General features: G+C 49.7%; 6 protein-coding genes across 6 annotated transcripts; 3 read left to right on the forward strand and 3 right to left on the reverse strand.

Annotated features, from left to right (window-relative positions):
• Positions 1-5,089: 5,089 nt before the first annotated feature.
• CDV56_100974 (uncharacterized protein) lies at positions 5,090-7,130 on the reverse strand (the record flags this gene model as incomplete). Its single annotated transcript, XM_026754593.1, has 5 exons — positions 5,090-5,376; positions 5,768-6,308; positions 6,362-6,464; positions 6,523-6,995; positions 7,065-7,130. The coding sequence occupies 5 exons, from the start codon at positions 7,128-7,130 to the stop codon at positions 5,090-5,092; spliced, it is 1,470 nt and encodes a 489-aa protein (XP_026609822.1).
• Positions 7,131-7,541: 411 nt separating this feature from the next.
• Positions 7,542-10,854, forward strand: CDV56_101351 (MFS transporter; the record flags this gene model as incomplete). Its single annotated transcript, XM_026754970.1, has 11 exons — positions 7,542-7,651; positions 7,699-7,733; positions 7,788-8,543; positions 8,598-8,722; positions 8,776-8,937; positions 9,026-9,339; positions 9,826-9,877; positions 9,944-10,257; positions 10,323-10,631; positions 10,687-10,751; positions 10,796-10,854. The coding sequence occupies 11 exons, from the start codon at positions 7,542-7,544 to the stop codon at positions 10,852-10,854; spliced, it is 2,301 nt and encodes a 766-aa protein (XP_026609823.1).
• Positions 10,855-11,899: 1,045 nt separating this feature from the next.
• On the reverse strand, positions 11,900-12,487 carry VMA3_2 (H(+)-transporting V0 sector ATPase subunit c; the record flags this gene model as incomplete). The annotated part of the gene is made up of 3 exons (XM_026755585.1): positions 11,900-12,035; positions 12,086-12,436; positions 12,483-12,487. The coding sequence occupies 3 exons, from the start codon at positions 12,485-12,487 to the stop codon at positions 11,900-11,902; spliced, it is 492 nt and encodes a 163-aa protein (XP_026609824.1).
• An 892-nt stretch (positions 12,488-13,379) lies between these two features.
• Positions 13,380-13,772, forward strand: CDV56_102175 (uncharacterized protein; the record flags this gene model as incomplete). Its single annotated transcript, XM_026755794.1, has 1 exon — positions 13,380-13,772. The coding sequence occupies one exon, from the start codon at positions 13,380-13,382 to the stop codon at positions 13,770-13,772; it is 393 nt and encodes a 130-aa protein (XP_026609825.1).
• Positions 13,773-16,140: 2,368 nt separating this feature from the next.
• On the forward strand, positions 16,141-16,371 carry CDV56_102538 (uncharacterized protein; the record flags this gene model as incomplete). Its single annotated transcript, XM_026756157.1, has 1 exon — positions 16,141-16,371. One exon carries the CDS (start codon positions 16,141-16,143, stop codon positions 16,369-16,371), a length of 231 nt encoding a protein of 76 aa, XP_026609826.1.
• Positions 16,372-16,778: 407 nt separating this feature from the next.
• Positions 16,779-17,266, reverse strand: CDV56_102615 (uncharacterized protein; the record flags this gene model as incomplete). The annotated part of the gene is made up of 1 exon (XM_026756234.1): positions 16,779-17,266. A coding segment is annotated over one exon (488 nt), but the record flags the coding sequence as incomplete, so codon positions are not given.
• Positions 17,267-17,469: the final 203 nt, after the last annotated feature.

The following is a 17,469-nucleotide window of genomic DNA, read 5'->3' on the forward strand; positions in this document are numbered from 1 at the left end:
GACTGGAAGGGGATTGTGGAGAGGTTGGTTTTTGAGGGAGAGGGACATCAAGAGGAGGAGGATGCGGAGGGGGCGGCTTTGCTGGGTGCGACAGGGACAACGGGTGACGAAGGGTGGGAGGGCGTGTTTACGCCCGGGTACCTCTTTCTCGCGGGCGACCTCAACTACCGCACGTCCAACACGCTGCCGGTGCAGGCCGACTTTGCGCGCTTCCCCCGGCTGGATGCGGACTCGAGCAGCCCGCTGCATTACTCGCGGCTGCTGCTTGAGGACCAGCTCACGCGCGAACGGGAAAAGGCCCGGTGTTTCCATGGCCTGTCCGAAGCACCCATCGCCTTCCCGCCAACGTACAAGTACAAGATTGGGGCGCGCGATCCGCGCGAATGGAGGTTCACCCGCACACGCTGGCCGAGCTGGTGCGACCGAATCTTGTATTGGGATTTTTCGGCTCCACCGGGAGGACTGACGCCCTACCGATACGATGCACTGCCTCTGTTTCCGACGTCTGACCATCGTGCCGTTGCGCTGGCGGCGGTGGCCCTGCGGTCGGTCCAGGCCGCTCCATCAGATTCAGATTCAGAGTCTGCGCCTGCGACAGCGCAGCAGCCGGCGGCTCCGTTTCCGATCGACCGGGACTGGAAACGCAAGCGAGATGAGGCCAGACGGAAAGAGCTGGTGGTGGGTGGATTGGCGTATCTGGGGTTGACCTGGGAGGGCCGTCGGGTCTTGGTGGCCCTGGTCATTGGCGGGTTGGGGGCGTGGTATGTGCTGCGATCGATGCTCAGCGTTCCTGCGTTACAGATATGACCTGCGTGTCAGGCTTGCAGTGCAGTGTTTCAAGAGGGCGATCTCGGGACAGCCCCATGTCGATCCCGATTCAATTGTCGATTGACACAGCGGCTGTATGATCGAGCCAGCTCTAGCCAGATTGATTGATGCGCTCTACGCAGCATGCTTCTAGAATCCCTCGAAGCGGGTCCGCTGCATCACCTGCTGACGACGGCTGCATGGCCAGCCAATTCCCAATCTACTACGGAGGATCTTAGATAAGCCATGTCCTCCGTCCTATGACCATGTCCGCTTCATCCGTACGGCATCTTATCTGCAAAATCGGACGGTCACCTGAGCGCGCAAAGATCTAGAACAGCCTGGAATGATGGCCGAGACTATCGCTCAATGGCAATCTCAAATAAACTTCGGAGCAGATACCACCAGACAAAGTGAAGGTCAGCGGTGGAGTAGGCGGAGGCTGAGATACGAAAACCAGAAGGGAAAGATCAACGAACCGTGTTGGTTACGAGTATTATGATAATCTCATGCTTATGAGTTATGACAAGGGTAGCCGTTACAGACACAGTGGGATCCACTATGGCCATAAGTCAGTATCTACGGAGTACAGTCTAGAGTATCTACAGAGGACAAGACAATCATAGAATAATCATAATAAAGGTGTCTATATCACATCTTGATTCCAATTATCTACTGAAACAAGAAGATACAATCCAGATCTTGCAAAGTGCAGCGAAACCAAAAGCAGAGATTTCCCCCTCCCACTAGTCATTCCAACAGTCATCCCAACAGTCGGCTAACTAAAGCTAGAGCTCCGCCTCGCCTCATGAAACCGTCTATCTCAGATCATCTCATGAGATTTCGGATTCCGGATGATTCGGCTGGGCTTAGCCTGTCAGAGATGAAATATTATACTCAGACGAAAGTGTCAGATGAGAAGAGATTAACCAGTACCTACTCTTATTCTGGATGATTATGAGGCGGGATAAGCCGCTGTTGTCAAGTGACCAGATGCATCAGGGTGGTGATTCCATCCCTTCATCCGAGCATAATAGGATATTTTCATCTTTCCGAGGTGTCTGCATGGTAGAATAATAATAGCTGTCAGCCAAGTCTTTTGATTCAGCATGAGGCTGTACACAATGACAGCCAGTCTGTATTCATGGACACTAGGGAAATAGATAGGTGCTCGTATCCGTGTCCGACCGAGACAGTCGTAGTCCATGGAGCCCAGTCCCAGTCCCAAGTTCCAGACTCCAGACTCCAGCCTTCCAGCCAGCTTCCAGAAGGTTCAGAGTTTGCTGGTGCGGCTTGAGGTTAGGGGCTGAGGCAGCTGTCTATGTGAAACTCGGTGAGTGGCGGTGGATCGGTGCAATTTGACATGCTTTGTTAGTGTTGGTCTGGATTCTTTCTGGATAGTAGTAATGGTAATCGAAGGAGGGATGATAGTTGCTTGTGTAGAGCATGGCTGAGTGAGAGTATCAGGTATAATGCTGGTCTTAAGAACAAGGCGCTGCGAGTCATTATTATTATTAAATGAATGATGCAGATGCACTGATGTTTCCATGTAGTCACTCATATAGTATCATATTATGCCAACTACTCCGTATTATATTAACAGCCACCTAATATAACACAATTAACCTGCCTTGTCCAGCCGGAAGAGGCGGCTTCAAGTACAGCCATGAGCCATGAGCCATGCCATCAGCCATCAGCATCCCCTGAGAATACGGAGTAGAGACATGATAGAGACATGAGCTAAGGAAGAAGTCGGTGATGCCCAGTTTGCCTGTCAGTAGTAGAGGATTGATGATGATGCTGTCAGACTGACTGCTGTGGATGCCAGTCGAGCCGTTGAATCTGTGCGTAGATTGATTGGCTTAATCTACAGAGTATGGTTGATTTGATCAAAGGGATAAGATTCATTTTAATAATAATTGTCATAAAAGAGTTTTCACTTCCGAGTTCTCCATCTAGACCACAGACAGTTCCGTCGGACTCTATCACAGTGTATATAAACCCCTTTCCTTTTACCTTCCGATCTACTTCTGGACCTTTTCCCTGACAGCTGGACTCGACTTTCTCTCTCACTCATTCATTCATTCTATTCCTTCATTTCATGTCGTCTTGACCTTGACTACTATCTACAACTTCAACAATACAATACTAGCAAGCTACATTGTGGCGGAGCTAGACCATCGACCAGCCCTCGCAAGCGTGCTTTAGACTCCTGCTTGTCTCTCTGCAAGACACCCGTCGGCGTTTTTGACGTCACGCTGCGCTGTGTGGCTTAGTTTTTTTTATTATTATTATTATTATTATTATTATTACTATTACATTATTTTTCCTGGGCTTCTCGACTCTATTTCTATTGCGACAGATCCGCACCGGGGCTATTCCTTTGACGCCCAATTTCAGCCCTAGAAAGGAAAAAAAAAGGGCAAAAAAAGGGAGAAAAATTCTGTGGAGGAGAAAGGGGCAACAACAATAATAACAAAAGATCCGTCTCTCTATCTATCTGCAACTCCTAAACTCCTTGACATCTGCCGTCAACTCTCGATCTCCTATACAACATGTTCTCCTGCGCCAACTATCCCCGCGGTTGCCGTGGCCGCGCCAATATCGAGGGAGGAAAATGCCCGGATTGTGTGGTCAGCATCATCTACCCCGTCCAGCTCCCGAATCGAATACTAACAATACAATAGTCACTCAAACTCCGTCGGCCTTCTTCATCTTCATCGCCTTTTGCACAACCCAGAGACTACCGACGAGCACTACCATCAGAGATCCTGAACGACTCGCCTTACCGAGCCGTCGTCCAGGACCTGTGATGCCATGAGATGAATGAATGCTCCATCTTGGAATCCCACGACTAGATGACTGTCCCGCAGGCCGGGGCTCGGATTATTTTTCGCTGGGGTTCATCATCTCGGCTTTCGCGTTCCTTCCATTCGCCATTCGCATGCATTGCCGGAGTTCTACTACTATATACACTACACTACACTACACTACACTACATCTATCTACGGATACGACCGGCGATTGTCGATTTGCGGGGTTGCCCTCGGCTGGCCGATCATCTCCTCCTTTATCTGAAGGATGACACCGTCTCTACATCTTGAATTGGAAGATAGAATGGACTGGACTGGTGGACACTGACTGGAATGACAGTCGCAAGGCGCAGGCGGTTATCTGATATTCCCTCCTTTGCTATTTCTTTTCTTTTTGTTGTCGTTTCTCCTCTGTTCCGAGTCTTGTCCGCACATACCCTGTTTAACTTGATGTACAATTTCTTCTTTTCGTCATGTTTCGTGTATCTGCAGTATACCCAATACACCCATCAGCAACATGGCATCCCAGTGACCAGAGCTGTAGCCTAACGCAAGAATCCTTCTCGAACAATCCCATCCCCTGTGGATCCCCATCCCGAAACTTGGGTGCCTGAAACCGCGCTAAGAAAGCTAGCGGAGGAGCGTCTTGGCGAGGCCAGAAAAGGGATTAGCGGTTTCACTAGGATTTCGCATTCTCTTGCGGTTTGCAGTTAGTCGGATCGCGAGGGTTGGACAGGCAGGGCTATATTTGGGGGTTATCTGAGACATTGGGTCAGGGTCCTGGGTGGTGGTTAGTGAGTAGAACGGAGAATCAGTTGACTTCAGATTTGTCTACCTGAAAAGCTCTATACCGGAGGGGAGTACCCAAGGCATGGCATGGGTACTACATAGGGCTTGTAGGCTTGTAGCCTTGCGACAAGCAGTGTTAGAGACAGATTCAGAAGCACGGTTACATAGACTTATCCCTTACTTCTGCACAATTCATGAGTCTTAACCCAATTTGTCATGCAACCAACCTCCATACTTAGCTGCCAATCTCTCAGACAATTGGCCATTGTCTCCTGGATCACACCGAGAAGCATTCTCATTTTCTACCGAGGAACCAATGATTTCGCCCATCTCCCCCAAGGCCGTTCCGCCGTCACTGACCTCGCGAGGGAAAACACTTTTGCCTCCTTCCTGCGGCCCAGCACCTCCTTCCTGCGGCCCAGCACGCAAGTTGAGCCGATCGATGCATCTGAACGGTCTCCTTAATGAGGATATCGTTGGATGACTCCCCCTGAAATAGCCACAATGGTTGGAACCCCGAGTATCCCACAGTGTGATGCAAGCTCATGACCACGCGGGTGTTGGGCAGGGAAGAGATCAAGTATGCCAGAGGCCAGGGTCGTTGGTCATGGCTGCGGTTTTCAATGTGGGCAGGCAGCACGGCTTCCGTTTCTTCGCTGGCATCAGCCCGTCACTGTTATTCATCGAGGCACCGGGTGTGGCTCGTATCCGCTCAGCAGCGCCTGGCGAAGGTCCAGGTCTGAAGTCAAGGCGAAAGTGAAACCTTTCCCTGTCGGCAGCTTCATCGAGGGATTTCTGTTGAGATGTCTAGGCTGGAGCTTTAAGCCTGCACCTGGATGTTGCAGAACCCTCCCGGGCGAAGACGTGAACAGCTGCCATTGTCGGTGGGCTTCGAAGGATTCGGATACCGAGACTTTTGGTAGAGCTGCGCCTCCAGTGGCGTTACGTCTGAGGATACCTGCGTATTCTTGGGACGGCAGAAGATCAGTTATTCATTGTTGTTTCAGTGGCTAGGGTTGTAATTATGAGATTCGCAAGTACGATTTCTGATCCACTGTATGGCTACATTGAGTAAGACAGGTCGAACCGATTGCATGGGATTACGCAAAAGGGTAAAAGTTTCCCGGTCTCACCATGTCGGCAGAAAAGGATGAGAGCCAGGGTAAAACCGATGATAGCATTCGACTACAACTTCCTAATGCTAACGCTGCAGTAAAGAACCCAAAGACCCGAGCTCCCTAGCCAATCCAAAAAGACCTCATTCAAGCCTTGTCTTAAAAGTTCATCGCCCATGTAATATTTCCTAGTCTTGGGCCATTCCCGGCTCCCCGATGTGCTCTGAAGCGGCTTGCCCATACGGATCGTCTCGAGCGACGTTTGGAGGTCGATCCAATAGGCACTCTCCGGCATCCAGAGTCTATTCTGGTCGGTGGAAGAGGCAAGTCTCTCAAATTCTGGCAGAGATTGGACGGTTTCCCAGATTGCTAACACATCGTAGTATGCTCCTTTGCCATACTTGTTCTGGATTTGATCCCGATACGCCGGGGAGACCATTTGCCGAGAGGTCCGTTGCAAGTAATCAATCTGCTGGTCGATGATGCTCTGCAGCTCCTCTCGTTGGAAGGAAGAGTCCTCTTTCTTCTCAGCCTTGTGGAGATAGTGGGTGATTTCGTCCCTCAGCTTTCGCAGGCGGTACTGGGCCCATTCGGGGTAGAGAGAATCCAGATCCGCATACGGCCGCACGTTGGTAAGGTAGCTGGAGTCGTAAACATTCGGCAGCCTTGACCGGTACGACGTGATGGTGGATATGCGCTCCCTCACCCCTTTCGCGCGAGCGGCCAGATGTTCGACTTCGCCTCCTTGGAGCATCACTGCATGACCGATTTGGGGACCCTCGACCTGCAGTCGTTCAGTCTGGCTTGAACAATCCCACACGAGAGAGACGCACTGACCTTCAGAGCTTCGCCATTCCCCTTTTTAATATAAGTTTCTCCTCCAACCATCCCGTCGGTCTCACTCAACATCAAGACACAGACATACGGATAAGAGTCGTAGCTTCCACGGAATCAGTCTTGACAGTCTCCGGTATCAGGGGACCGGACAACAGACTTACTGCCAGGGAATGATGGAGCTTTTCGCTTTCAAGGGATCATAAGCTTTGTCTTCGGGGCTTAGATCCAGTTTTTCTCCCGACGGCTCAACCTGGAGATTCCTCGTCATTTCTGATATCGTGGCTCCTTCCACCTGAATGTTCGTATGCCCAATCTCGGTAGGCATGACGACTTCCAAAGGTACACCGGACGCGTCAGAGACGATTCTCATTGTTTCGGGGTGCGTCCAGAATTCCCTGATGAACTGGGAATGCTTGACTGCGTCACGAAGAACCAGAGTGCCCGGAAACGGGGAGCTTGCGCAATTATCCATCACCTCCTGCTGGAACAGAGCCTTTCGATAGGCCCTCACGCCTCTCGGTGACAGTAAAGGGAAAGGGGTCGTTCCTGCCACAGGAGACGCGGTTGGACTCGGATGCAAGAGCAACTCCTGCATCGTGATCTTCTTTTGAGGTGGAACATAACGGAGATGCACCTGTCCAGGAACCTCTTGAGCATTGGCGTGCCGTCAAACTAGGGGCATGTGAGAACTGCATACACATACCCTAGGATCGAACTTGTCTTCCTTGACGGGATCCTGGGCAGAGTACCCAGTCCATCTCCTGAGCATCTTGGCGGCAGATGATTTTTGAGAAGGAAGAAGAATAACATCGCAATGGAAGAGATCTTTATACCATTCATGCAGCCAACCTTGGCAGGACTATATCTCTACATATCTATACCCTTTCGGGAAAGTCTGTCCCGGACATCAACACGGATTCAGTGTCCGCTTTCACATATCTACAGATCAACCTATACTCTTTTGATACTCATCTCGCTAATGGCTAATGTAATGTTTTATCTTCCGGCATTCGATAAGAGGGAAGACTCACATTCGCCAGTCGATCCAACCGTAAAGATCATGGCAGGCTCCAGAGATAAGCAAAGATACGCTTGCTAATGCGTTGAATAAATTCAGTGCCTGCCATCCAAAGGGGTCTGCTTTATTCATATTCTCGGGGACGAATATTGTACTTTCATTATGGTGGGCAATCAGTTAGCCCCTACAAAGAATCTGGAGCAAGTCACATTGAGTGAGGGCACAAAGGAGAAATACCTCTCTAGTAAATGGGAGATATGGGCATATTACACGTGCGTTTCTACTCACTTGTCCAGGCTCTGGCTGACCGGTGCAACAGTTATTACATTGGAAATAATGGATTGTCTCTGTTCAGTCAGTTTGGAGGCCTCTCCCTCGAGCTATCTTTACCTAACTAGACATGTATAGACTTTGCTCCGACAGCCTTCCAGAACCTCCTTTACCAAGCGGCCGGAGACACTGGGGGCCTTGCCTTCGCGGGGAAATTCCGTTCTGTGGAAAGCATAGTCCTCCTCTGCAACGGGATTTCCTTTGCCATCCAAATCTTGGTATTCCTACTAATAGGCAGCTTTGCAGATATTGGGAACTGGCGCCCGAATATTCTAATCGTCCTCTCTCTCATCGCATACGCCCTCGGGTTCGCCTGGCTAGGCGTTCATACAGCGGATAAATGGCAAACCGGTGCCGGGCTGTATATTGTCGGGCTGATTGCTTACCAGACAACGCTTACATTCTGGACTGCTGCATTTCCATCACTCGCGCGCAATACTGCTGAGATGCGAGAAAAGGCCGTGGATTACGCGCACGGCACCCTCTCCCGCGAAGAATATGATTACGCCGATACCATGAAAAGAAGCCAGCTTGCGAACACTGCCTTCTATATTCAGTCAGTTGCTGAGATTGTCATCCTTGCTGTCATTGTTGGCATCATGTTTGGTATTGATGTCGATGCCAGCGAAGCAAGAAACAACTGGGGCTTAAGTGTTCTGATAGCCTTTGCAAGTGGTGTTTGGCTGCTGGTCTCATTGCCATGGTTCTTTCTGGAGAAACGACGGCCTGGCCAAGATCCTGGCTCTAGGAACATTATCATGGCAGGCTTGTCGCAGCTCTACTTTGCAATGCGTCAAGTGTGGAAATTGAAGCAGAGCTTACTATATCTTGCCGGTACGCCTCCTATTTCCCAAATCCATTCATCTCACTACTAATGGCCGTCTCAAGGATACTTCCTGCTTGGTGATTCATTGAACACCACAGTCACCGTGGTTTCCACATTGCAGAACAGTTTGGTGGCATATAATACGCTACAGCTAACATATTTCTTGATTGTGGGGATCGCAGCGCAGGTGTGTTATGGTTGATGATGGTGGAGGTCTGTTATAACTGACCTTGTTGCTAGGCCGTCGGCATCTATGTATTCTGGGCCATCCAACAGCGATATAAGCTTGGTACGAAGACGATGTTCAATGTGATTGCACTCAGTATTGTTCTTCTTGATGGCTGGGGCATGGTAGGAATTTGGACCGACACGTTTGGCTTTCATCATGTGTGGGAAGTATGGGTAAGACATTTGGTTTCTCCTTTCAGGGATTTGCAACTACAGAGGGATAGCCAAAAGTTTCAATCTGGATTACTAACGCTCAAACTAGGTCTATCAAGCTTTCTACGGCCTTTTTATATGCCCCTGGTATAGTTATTCGCAAATCATGATCTCGGAGGTGACACCCCGCGGATATGAGTTCCTTTTCTTCAGTCTTTTCAGTATTGTTGGAAAGACATCTTCGTTCATTGGACCTCTTGTGTCCAGTGCCATCATCGATGCTACGCCTTCCGGCAATGCATCCACACCCTTCTATTTTCTATTCGGATTGAGCCTTTTAAGCTTTGGAGTCTTGTTCGTCGGAGTTGATCTGCAGAAGAGTCGCTTGGAGCAAGAGCAGTTTCTGAGTAACACCCAGGCAGTGTAGCAACCACAACGCCAATAATAACAGTTAGCAGGACATCAATAAACTCACAGACTCAAATAGTGACAAGATCATGTTGGTTTCAATCCTTCGTGCAGGCTGTTAATATCAGCTATTATCCCCTCAGCTGGTGCCAATTGATGTAAGTATAGCTGAGACCTTACTAAGGTTTTCCATCGTGCCACATTTACGGAGAAGATCGTAGCTAAAACCTCATTAAGGTCTTAACTTTACCTAGGTATCCAAAGACCTTGCTGAAGTGCGATCTGCGAAGCCTGGGGCGCTAGATAGTGCCCCATGCGCTGAGATGGACGGCATTGGTAGGATTGGCGATATAGTCAGCCGCAAGTTGTGTAAGGTAACTAACTAAGGTAAGCATTGCTGGGTTAGACTTAGACTAATCTCTTTGCACATTCTGTCCTCCCTGCTCTCCCAGCCCCTGGGATATGATGACCATTGTTTTCAACACCGACTCCCTCTCCTAGCGAACCTGCGCGTGTTGATCGCTCACTGATGTCGAAAGAGAAGCTTCCGATGGTCTGTCCTCCGCCTTATAGTGCAAGCCAGTTACTCGAATAGCAGAGCTAACTTCTTCCGATCTAGGAGCGTCACTATCTCGAGGAAGAGCCCAACAGCGCCCCGCAGTGTGTGGTCGGGCCGACGACGAAGTCACCGCAGCCTTCTTATTTCCCACCAGGACACAACGATAAATATGTCGTTAATCAACAGGGTCAGGCGCAATGGGCCACAGAAACGACCCAACCGTTCGTAGCCGGTGATACAGCTGGACCGAAGAAGACAAAGCGATGGGGGTGGATCCTGGTCGCTTTGGCGGTATTTGCGATCATTGTGGTCGCTGCGGTTGTAGGGGGCGTTCTGGGCAGCCGCGCTGCCCATAAGAATAGCAGTATTCAAAGGTGGGTGTTCTCTCGCAAGACTGCTCTTGGATTGATGGGACTGCCGACTGACCTGAAAATGATAGCGACTCGGCCTTATCATCGTCATCAACTCCCTCAGCAAATAATAGCACCAACACTCCGACTCCCTCCACCACCATTTCTAACAACAATCCGACGTCTACTACGACGAATCCCCCATCTTCCACCATCACGTCGACGGACAATAATCAATCCTCAGCAAACAACGGGACCACCCGATTAGCCACATTTGACATGTATGGAAGCGACACCTGTGGCGGCACGGATGATTCTTTTGCGATTACTAGCGGTGGGTCCCAACGGTGTGTCCTTGTTCCCTCCGACAAGAGGTCCATTCGAGTGGTTGATAACAGGTACGTGATTGGCTGGGCAAACATTCTGTTTCGTGCACTAATAAGCTTACAGTAGCTGTATCATCACGACATGGAGCGGCAGCGACTGCAAGGGGTCGAGTTTCAGAGTGCCGGATACCAGTTGTCATTCTGTATTGTATGCAGCTGTGTCTGTATGTTGTTAGTCCATGTGCTCTTCCAACCCGCGAACCAGAGTCGACGCTATGACGCTGTTGGCGCTTAGAGAAGCCAATCATTTCCTTCTACCATTGACGGTGCCCGAGTATGCACAAAGCAAGCACCTAGAGCAATTACAATGCCCAATACCCAATCTAGTTGTCCCAAATATAAGGTCAAGAGTTAGAACATGCAGTTAGAAAGTCCCATGCGTCATGTGTGGGAGTGTGCTGCTCGCCTATGTTGCCTAGCTTCCCTTTTTGGGCTGGTGCTCCACACAGTCTTAGTGATGCAGTCCATCATTTCAGCTCATATAAGCCGATTGGGAGATCGGTGGCTGTCACTACTCTGTACATTGGCCGCAAGTGTCCAAGTAACTCCGTCGCCCGTAGAGCACCCCTTCGACCCTTTTCCCTTTTCAGGCGTCTGATCTTGATTATAGCAAATTGTATGGGTCGCGCTCCTCTCAGATCAGCTCTTTAAACTCCAGCCTTTTCCTTGCCCATTCTTCGTTAGGAGGTACATTTACCGAACTCGGGCTGCTCCCCATCTCTGATATTCATTACCGCCGTCTGAATGATCTTCCGGGTTATATTATTGTCTCCTGTCAAATTGTGACTCGACGTTCAACGCTAATCGCAGAATGCATATAAAAAGAGCAGAGAGGATATATCACTCATTTCCCTCATTATCTTACGCTGCACCGCTGTATCTGGCTCTTGATTTGAATATTGCCATTTCAATTCCTGGCATCATACACTCTGCATTCTTCAGAGAAGCCATATCGACGATATGGATTGGATAAAGGGGAGGATGTTGAATCCATCATCAATCCTACTACGTATGAAGATACTTTCTATTGCAGCAAGCTAAAAGAACGTAATATACTATCATGAAATTCTGCCCAAGAAACTCCAGAGCCACGCTACAATGAGGCAATAGCTAACCTGTAGAGGACGTATGGGACAGAGGACTCTCGTCCATCCAATCCTAGCCCCAAGCACCAAAACCGCAGTCAGCTAGCTACATTTATGCTCCAGCACCCCCGCCCTAGAGTTCATCAACAGAGCCACAATCAAGCCATACAGGCCTTCCTACCGCATCAGTCTCCATCAAAGCCAGGGCAGGAACAAAGGCATCTTACCCAAGACCTCGGCAAAGATCAGAATGAGAATCATACCCACATAAAGCCGCGGCTGCTGAGCCGCTCCTCGCACGCCGGCATCGCCCACGATTCCGATAGCGAAGCTAGTAGATCCGGGTTAGACGCCGCGACGCCTTTTTGGCAGACAACATACCCAGCAGCTAGCCCACAGAGTCCAACCGAGAGGCCTGCACCCAGCTGGACGAGACTGGTGAAGAGAGCCACCGTTTGGGAGAGGCTGTTTGCAATGAGGACCGAAACGACCAGGCCGTAGATACCGAGGATACCGGCCATGACGACGGGCACGATGTCTAGACTTGGGATCAGCGGATCGTGTGGCTTGGCTCCAGAATCGGCGAGCATACTCCTCACTGTCAAATCGGGCCTGAGGACACCCGAGGAGCAGACGCCGACGCCGGCCTTTGCGGTTCCGTAGGCTGCACCACAGGCAGTGAAAACGATGGCACTGGTGCATCCTAGGGCACCGAAGAAGGGCTGCTCATTGCTGTTAAGATGTGTCTTTTGGGGAAGTGAGCTGGGATATGCCTCACTGCATAGCTGGGGCTTGTGGTTTGTTAGTTGATATGCTATTGGTGATATATGGGCAACCTCACCAAAATTCAGAGAGCATCTTTTGTTCCAATGTCAATCTGGGTGTTACCTTTGCAGATAGGTAGATGGAGTGGAAATGGTTACTACAGGTGGTCGATGGACTAGGCAGCAGGCAGTTATATATTGCGTCCCCGCATAGCCAAGAAATGACTTTGGATTGCTTTGGAAGGTTATGCTTACCAGGTTGACAGCTAACAGGGATACTGGCTGTTACTAGTACTATATGTACCATGTATAAGATGGTAATGGGTGTTGCCCAACACTTTTGATAGATTAAAAGTGGAGAGTAAGATCAAGGGTGATAGTCAGCATACCAGGAATTATACAAAGGCGATGCAAGGTATAAGATGCTTATTATTTGTATATAGTCTTACAATTGTTATTACAGAGTACACTTTGTGAAGCAACTCGTCTAGCATTACTCTACAAGCTGTAGTATATGTACTACAGGGCGGCCTTGCATCCCTCAATATGAAGATCAGCGATTTACTGCCCAACCGTATAGCTTGGTAGACAGTGGTGATAGGTATTCCCCACGATCGTCATAGTTCATCAACACCATCACAGATTGACTCTCGTATCATCGGCTGTGGCTGCCCAATCAGCTGAAGCTGTGGGCCATCCTCCAGGTGATAGGCGTTAAAGATGATGCTCCAGCTACCTACCGACAACATGTTCTTACCCACATCCACATTCAAGATGGGCAAAGTAAAGGCAGTCCGTAGCCGTAGAAGTGCTTCTGCATTCTGCTGAAATTGATCAGTCACTGACTCAAGAGCTTTAGCATCTAGGACGAACTTGTACTGCCATATTACGGGACTGTCAAAGCTGTTCCCATGCCAAAGGCGACGCCGGGAGAAGCAGAAGGCCCAGAAGCAGGAACCTGCGAAGAAACCCGACACCCCTCTTGCACTCCGGCTGTCGCCAATGTTTTAAGTCATACTAAGGCTAAAGCCAACGCCCCAGAGCGGAAGTCTCAGCGAGTTTGGAATCGCGCGTATGACGAGCTTGCAAGTGATGAGGCGGCCACAGACCTGCAAAGCATCAAAAGCGATGTCCATGGTAAAGATCTACTATTTTCGGACGATGGGCGGTATTTGAAGACAAGCCAGAGGTTGTATACGCTGGCGTCTGGTGTTCTGGCTCCATCCCCTGACCCTGAGCTGTCCCGGTCTGTCCTGTATAATGCCCCGGCATGGGTGATGAGAGGTGACCAGAAGCTGCTTTAGCTACCACCCGAATACAGGGGCGTGTCGGCTACTCTGGGCAGGATGCAATTGCATTTGCAAACGCCAGCGGTCAGGTACTTGTCCTTGACCTGATCTAGCTTGGAGACCGATGTCCTCGTTATGGCGACATACCCAGCTGTCGGTTATACTTACCCTAATCTTGGTGTTCCTCGGAGTAGACATACCCTACAGTAACATACGACTCATACTGCCAAGATGGAAACTTGGCCGTCTTTGCCTGGAACTGGAAGACCCCTTGCTGTGAGGGTGGATGTATCTGTAATCCACGAAACTAAATAGCTTCGACATGCCAAGTGCACCATAGTCGTACTCAAACGACCTCCAAATCCCCAAATCCATGTCGGTGATACGCCATTGCCCTAGTCTAATGTAACATACTATGAGCTACCATTTGCTAGAGCATCAGTAACTGATGTGACAGCAATGATGGCAAGCTTCAGAGCTTTAGAATATAGTTCTCTTACCAAATAAGCATAAATCTACGTAGTATAAACTCAATTTATCCTAATAACAGATAGGCTTATGCACCTGATGAGCTATATGGTGGCTAACCTTCCTCTAACAACCATATAGATACTCATAGCAGAAAGTTCCAACAAACACCATGGATCATTGCGCGCTGTGCCGATGTTAGCACTCAGTTAGATATTAGATGAGCCCACTTAGACACGATACATTGTGGGTAGGCCATGCATGGCCTCAGGGCCAGGCGAGTTGGCTATCTAACTCTGTTTGCTGCCATAAAGATAGATGTTGGCTAAGAAGTCGTGGCAATTGGATAAAACATTGATGGTATTCTCCATAAAGAGAATATCAGCAATCTTCGGACTTTGTGGGTATGAACGTGAATCAGACCACAACAGGGTCTGGCCTTTGAGGCTAGTCAAAACAACTCTACTCCGTTATGCGAAAAGAAATGAGTCTCTGTGTTCTGCTTCCGAGCCGATGCAGGGATTTTGGTGTTGATCCCTGTGAGATTCTGTCGTTCTAGTTTTCCAGTGTACTTTTGCACACGGCGAGTTGCTGCTCCCATATATCAAGTGAGAAATTTATGCACTCATACCTTGCTAGAATCCAGCCTAGAACACAGAGTGACTCCTTCCTGATCCTTGTCTGCCAATCCCCATGGCGAATGATAACCCATGAAGCAGTTGAGGTGTTAGAGTGGCTCTGTGGTCTATTGCCCACTCCACAGACGATGCTACCATGACAGGATGGATATTGCGCTTGTACAAATGATGCATATCTAAGTATGGGGTTACTGAAGATACGCGCCAATGATTTGCGATGCTTATACTTGGTGTTTTTGGGTGGGCCTTTGATTAGGGACAGTATGTGATGACAGCAAATCTTGTGCATAGAGTCCTTTCCCAGGGTAGTGAAGAACAGTTTGTACTTTTGATGCTCTCCTGGCCCCAAAAGACCTTATGTACCATGCTATTCTAGTGCGGTTGGGATATAAGCTAGTCTGGTCCTAATGCAACAAAGTCACCCAAGTCAGGGCCAGTGGGAGACAGCATAGTGGTACATTGATTTGTTTCATTCATTTGTACATTGTGTGTACCTTGACTTGTGAGGGGATACCTCCATTGATATCTTTTCAGAACCTACATGCTTAGCTGTGTTCAGATGGCTATCTTCACCCTTTCCATAGGTGCCGCAAAGGTCATCACTTTTTGAACACTTTCTCCTCACACAACATAGTGCATTGCCTCTGCTTTTGTAGATCCACCCCTAGTAAGATTGTCGGCGGGGCTCCGAGACATCCTAAGCTAGTGTTTACAAGCGTAGAGGGGCCATACTACGCGAGGGAGGGCCTGGTCAGTGAGTGATACTATACAGAATAGCATGGATGTCACTCCATGTGCATGTACAGCTCAAGGCTCTCCAGCGTCCAGTTCATCCATCTAGTCTAAGGAACTTACCAAGATCACTATCATTCCGTCGTCTATCATGTTAAAATGTTATACCACTATGATTATGGATATGTAACCCTAGACTGACGAGTACATCGTCCGGACACCTTTTTAGCCTAGTGGTATGAGATTTTGATGGATCAGTAGGTCTCACCGAGGTACGTACTTTTTGACCAAAATCACTAAGACCGTACGGAGCAAGAGACTTGAGATACTAGACTTGGCAAATCATCTACTCCGTATAAGCACTGAAGCCCTTATTCTTTGGAAAATATGTCCATTACCGCGGAGGCCTCGGAGCCCACGGTATCCCCCCAGGAAACGGAAGGATCCCCCGTCCTCCCTCTTTGAGATCTTCTACTATCACTTTATTACTCGCAATTATCTCAGTCTATTCAGACACCACCCTCTTATTCCAACAGCAATCCATCATGCGTCTTACCACCCTGCTCCTCGGCATTTTCCCCGCTGCCCTCATGGCGTCTCCCCTTGAGACCAATGTTATGGACGTTGCGCAGAGTAACGTTGACGTTACTGCCAAATTCTGGGGTGGCGACCTCTGCGACGGACCGGTTGACTCGATCAGCCTTGTAGGCTCTGGTTCCTATCGGTGCGTTGCCGTCACCAACAAGCGGTCGATTTCGGTGCCTTCCAAGAAGTAAGTTCCCTTGCACCCGTTTGTGCAGGCAACAGCTAATGGGTGAAGTGGGTGCACTGTGAAGACCTGGAGTGGAAGCAACTGCCATGGGTCTTCGTTCACCGTGCCTGACACTGGTTGTCACTCGGTTCTGTATGCGGGCGTGTCCATTCAGTGCTAGGTGGACAGATTTGATAGAGTGGAAGGATTATGGTTGATGATAGCGAATGGGGAGATGTCATGACATGCTGAGTCTGTCCTTGTCAACTACTTGTTAAGGATCATCCGAGCTACTTATCGAAGCTACACGTAAGATATAAAGTAGGATATACACCCCGGAAGACCTTAGATTCCAAACCCAAGTCTCTTTAATAAGAGACTTCAAGCCAATCTTATATCAGAACGCTCGGAGCATCCGTAGACTACGGAGTACTATGCAAAAACAGGCTGGATCTTCCCACAATTCCTCAAAGCCAACCGCTCTGCCATCAACACCTCATACACATGTCTGACCCATCCACAGCAGATCTTCCTTGTATCCTTGGGATCGACAATCTCCTGCACCCCAAACGCATTGGCCGTCCGCACCGGGTTCATCAGCCGCAGATATTCCTCCTCCAACTCCTTATACCGTGCAGCCTTGCCCTCCTTCCCACCCCGTTGCTCCGCCTCACGCAGCTCCTGGCGATGGCCCACCTCGATCCCCCCGTCCAGCGGCAGAGACCCCCACTGCCCGGACGGCCACGCCACCTGAACGACGGGGTCCCGGGCACCGAGCATGATGCCGCCGGCAACGCCATACGCGCGCCTGGTAATCACGTTGAAGATGGGTGTCGTCGTGGCAAAGTAGGTTTTGGCCAGCTCGACGCCCCAGCGCATCGTGGCGGTGCGTTCGGCGACGGTCCCGATCGCATATCCAGCTACACCATTAGCATCTTCATTTCTGCAGTTGCAGGGGGAAGAGGGAAGAAGACATACGGACGTCGACGAACTGCACAACCGGCAGATTCATCACATCGCACAGCTTCAGCAGCCGCGCCAGCTTCTGGCTCCCCGCCGCATCCAGCGCCCCCCCGTTCACCTCGCAGTTACTCGAGATGATCCCCACCGGCCGACCCCCCAG

Source organism: Aspergillus thermomutatus (genome assembly GCF_002237265.1).
Source record: "Aspergillus thermomutatus strain HMR AF 39 chromosome Unknown NODE_407, whole genome shotgun sequence".
Lineage (NCBI taxonomy): Eukaryota > Fungi > Ascomycota > Eurotiomycetes > Eurotiales > Aspergillaceae > Aspergillus > Aspergillus thermomutatus.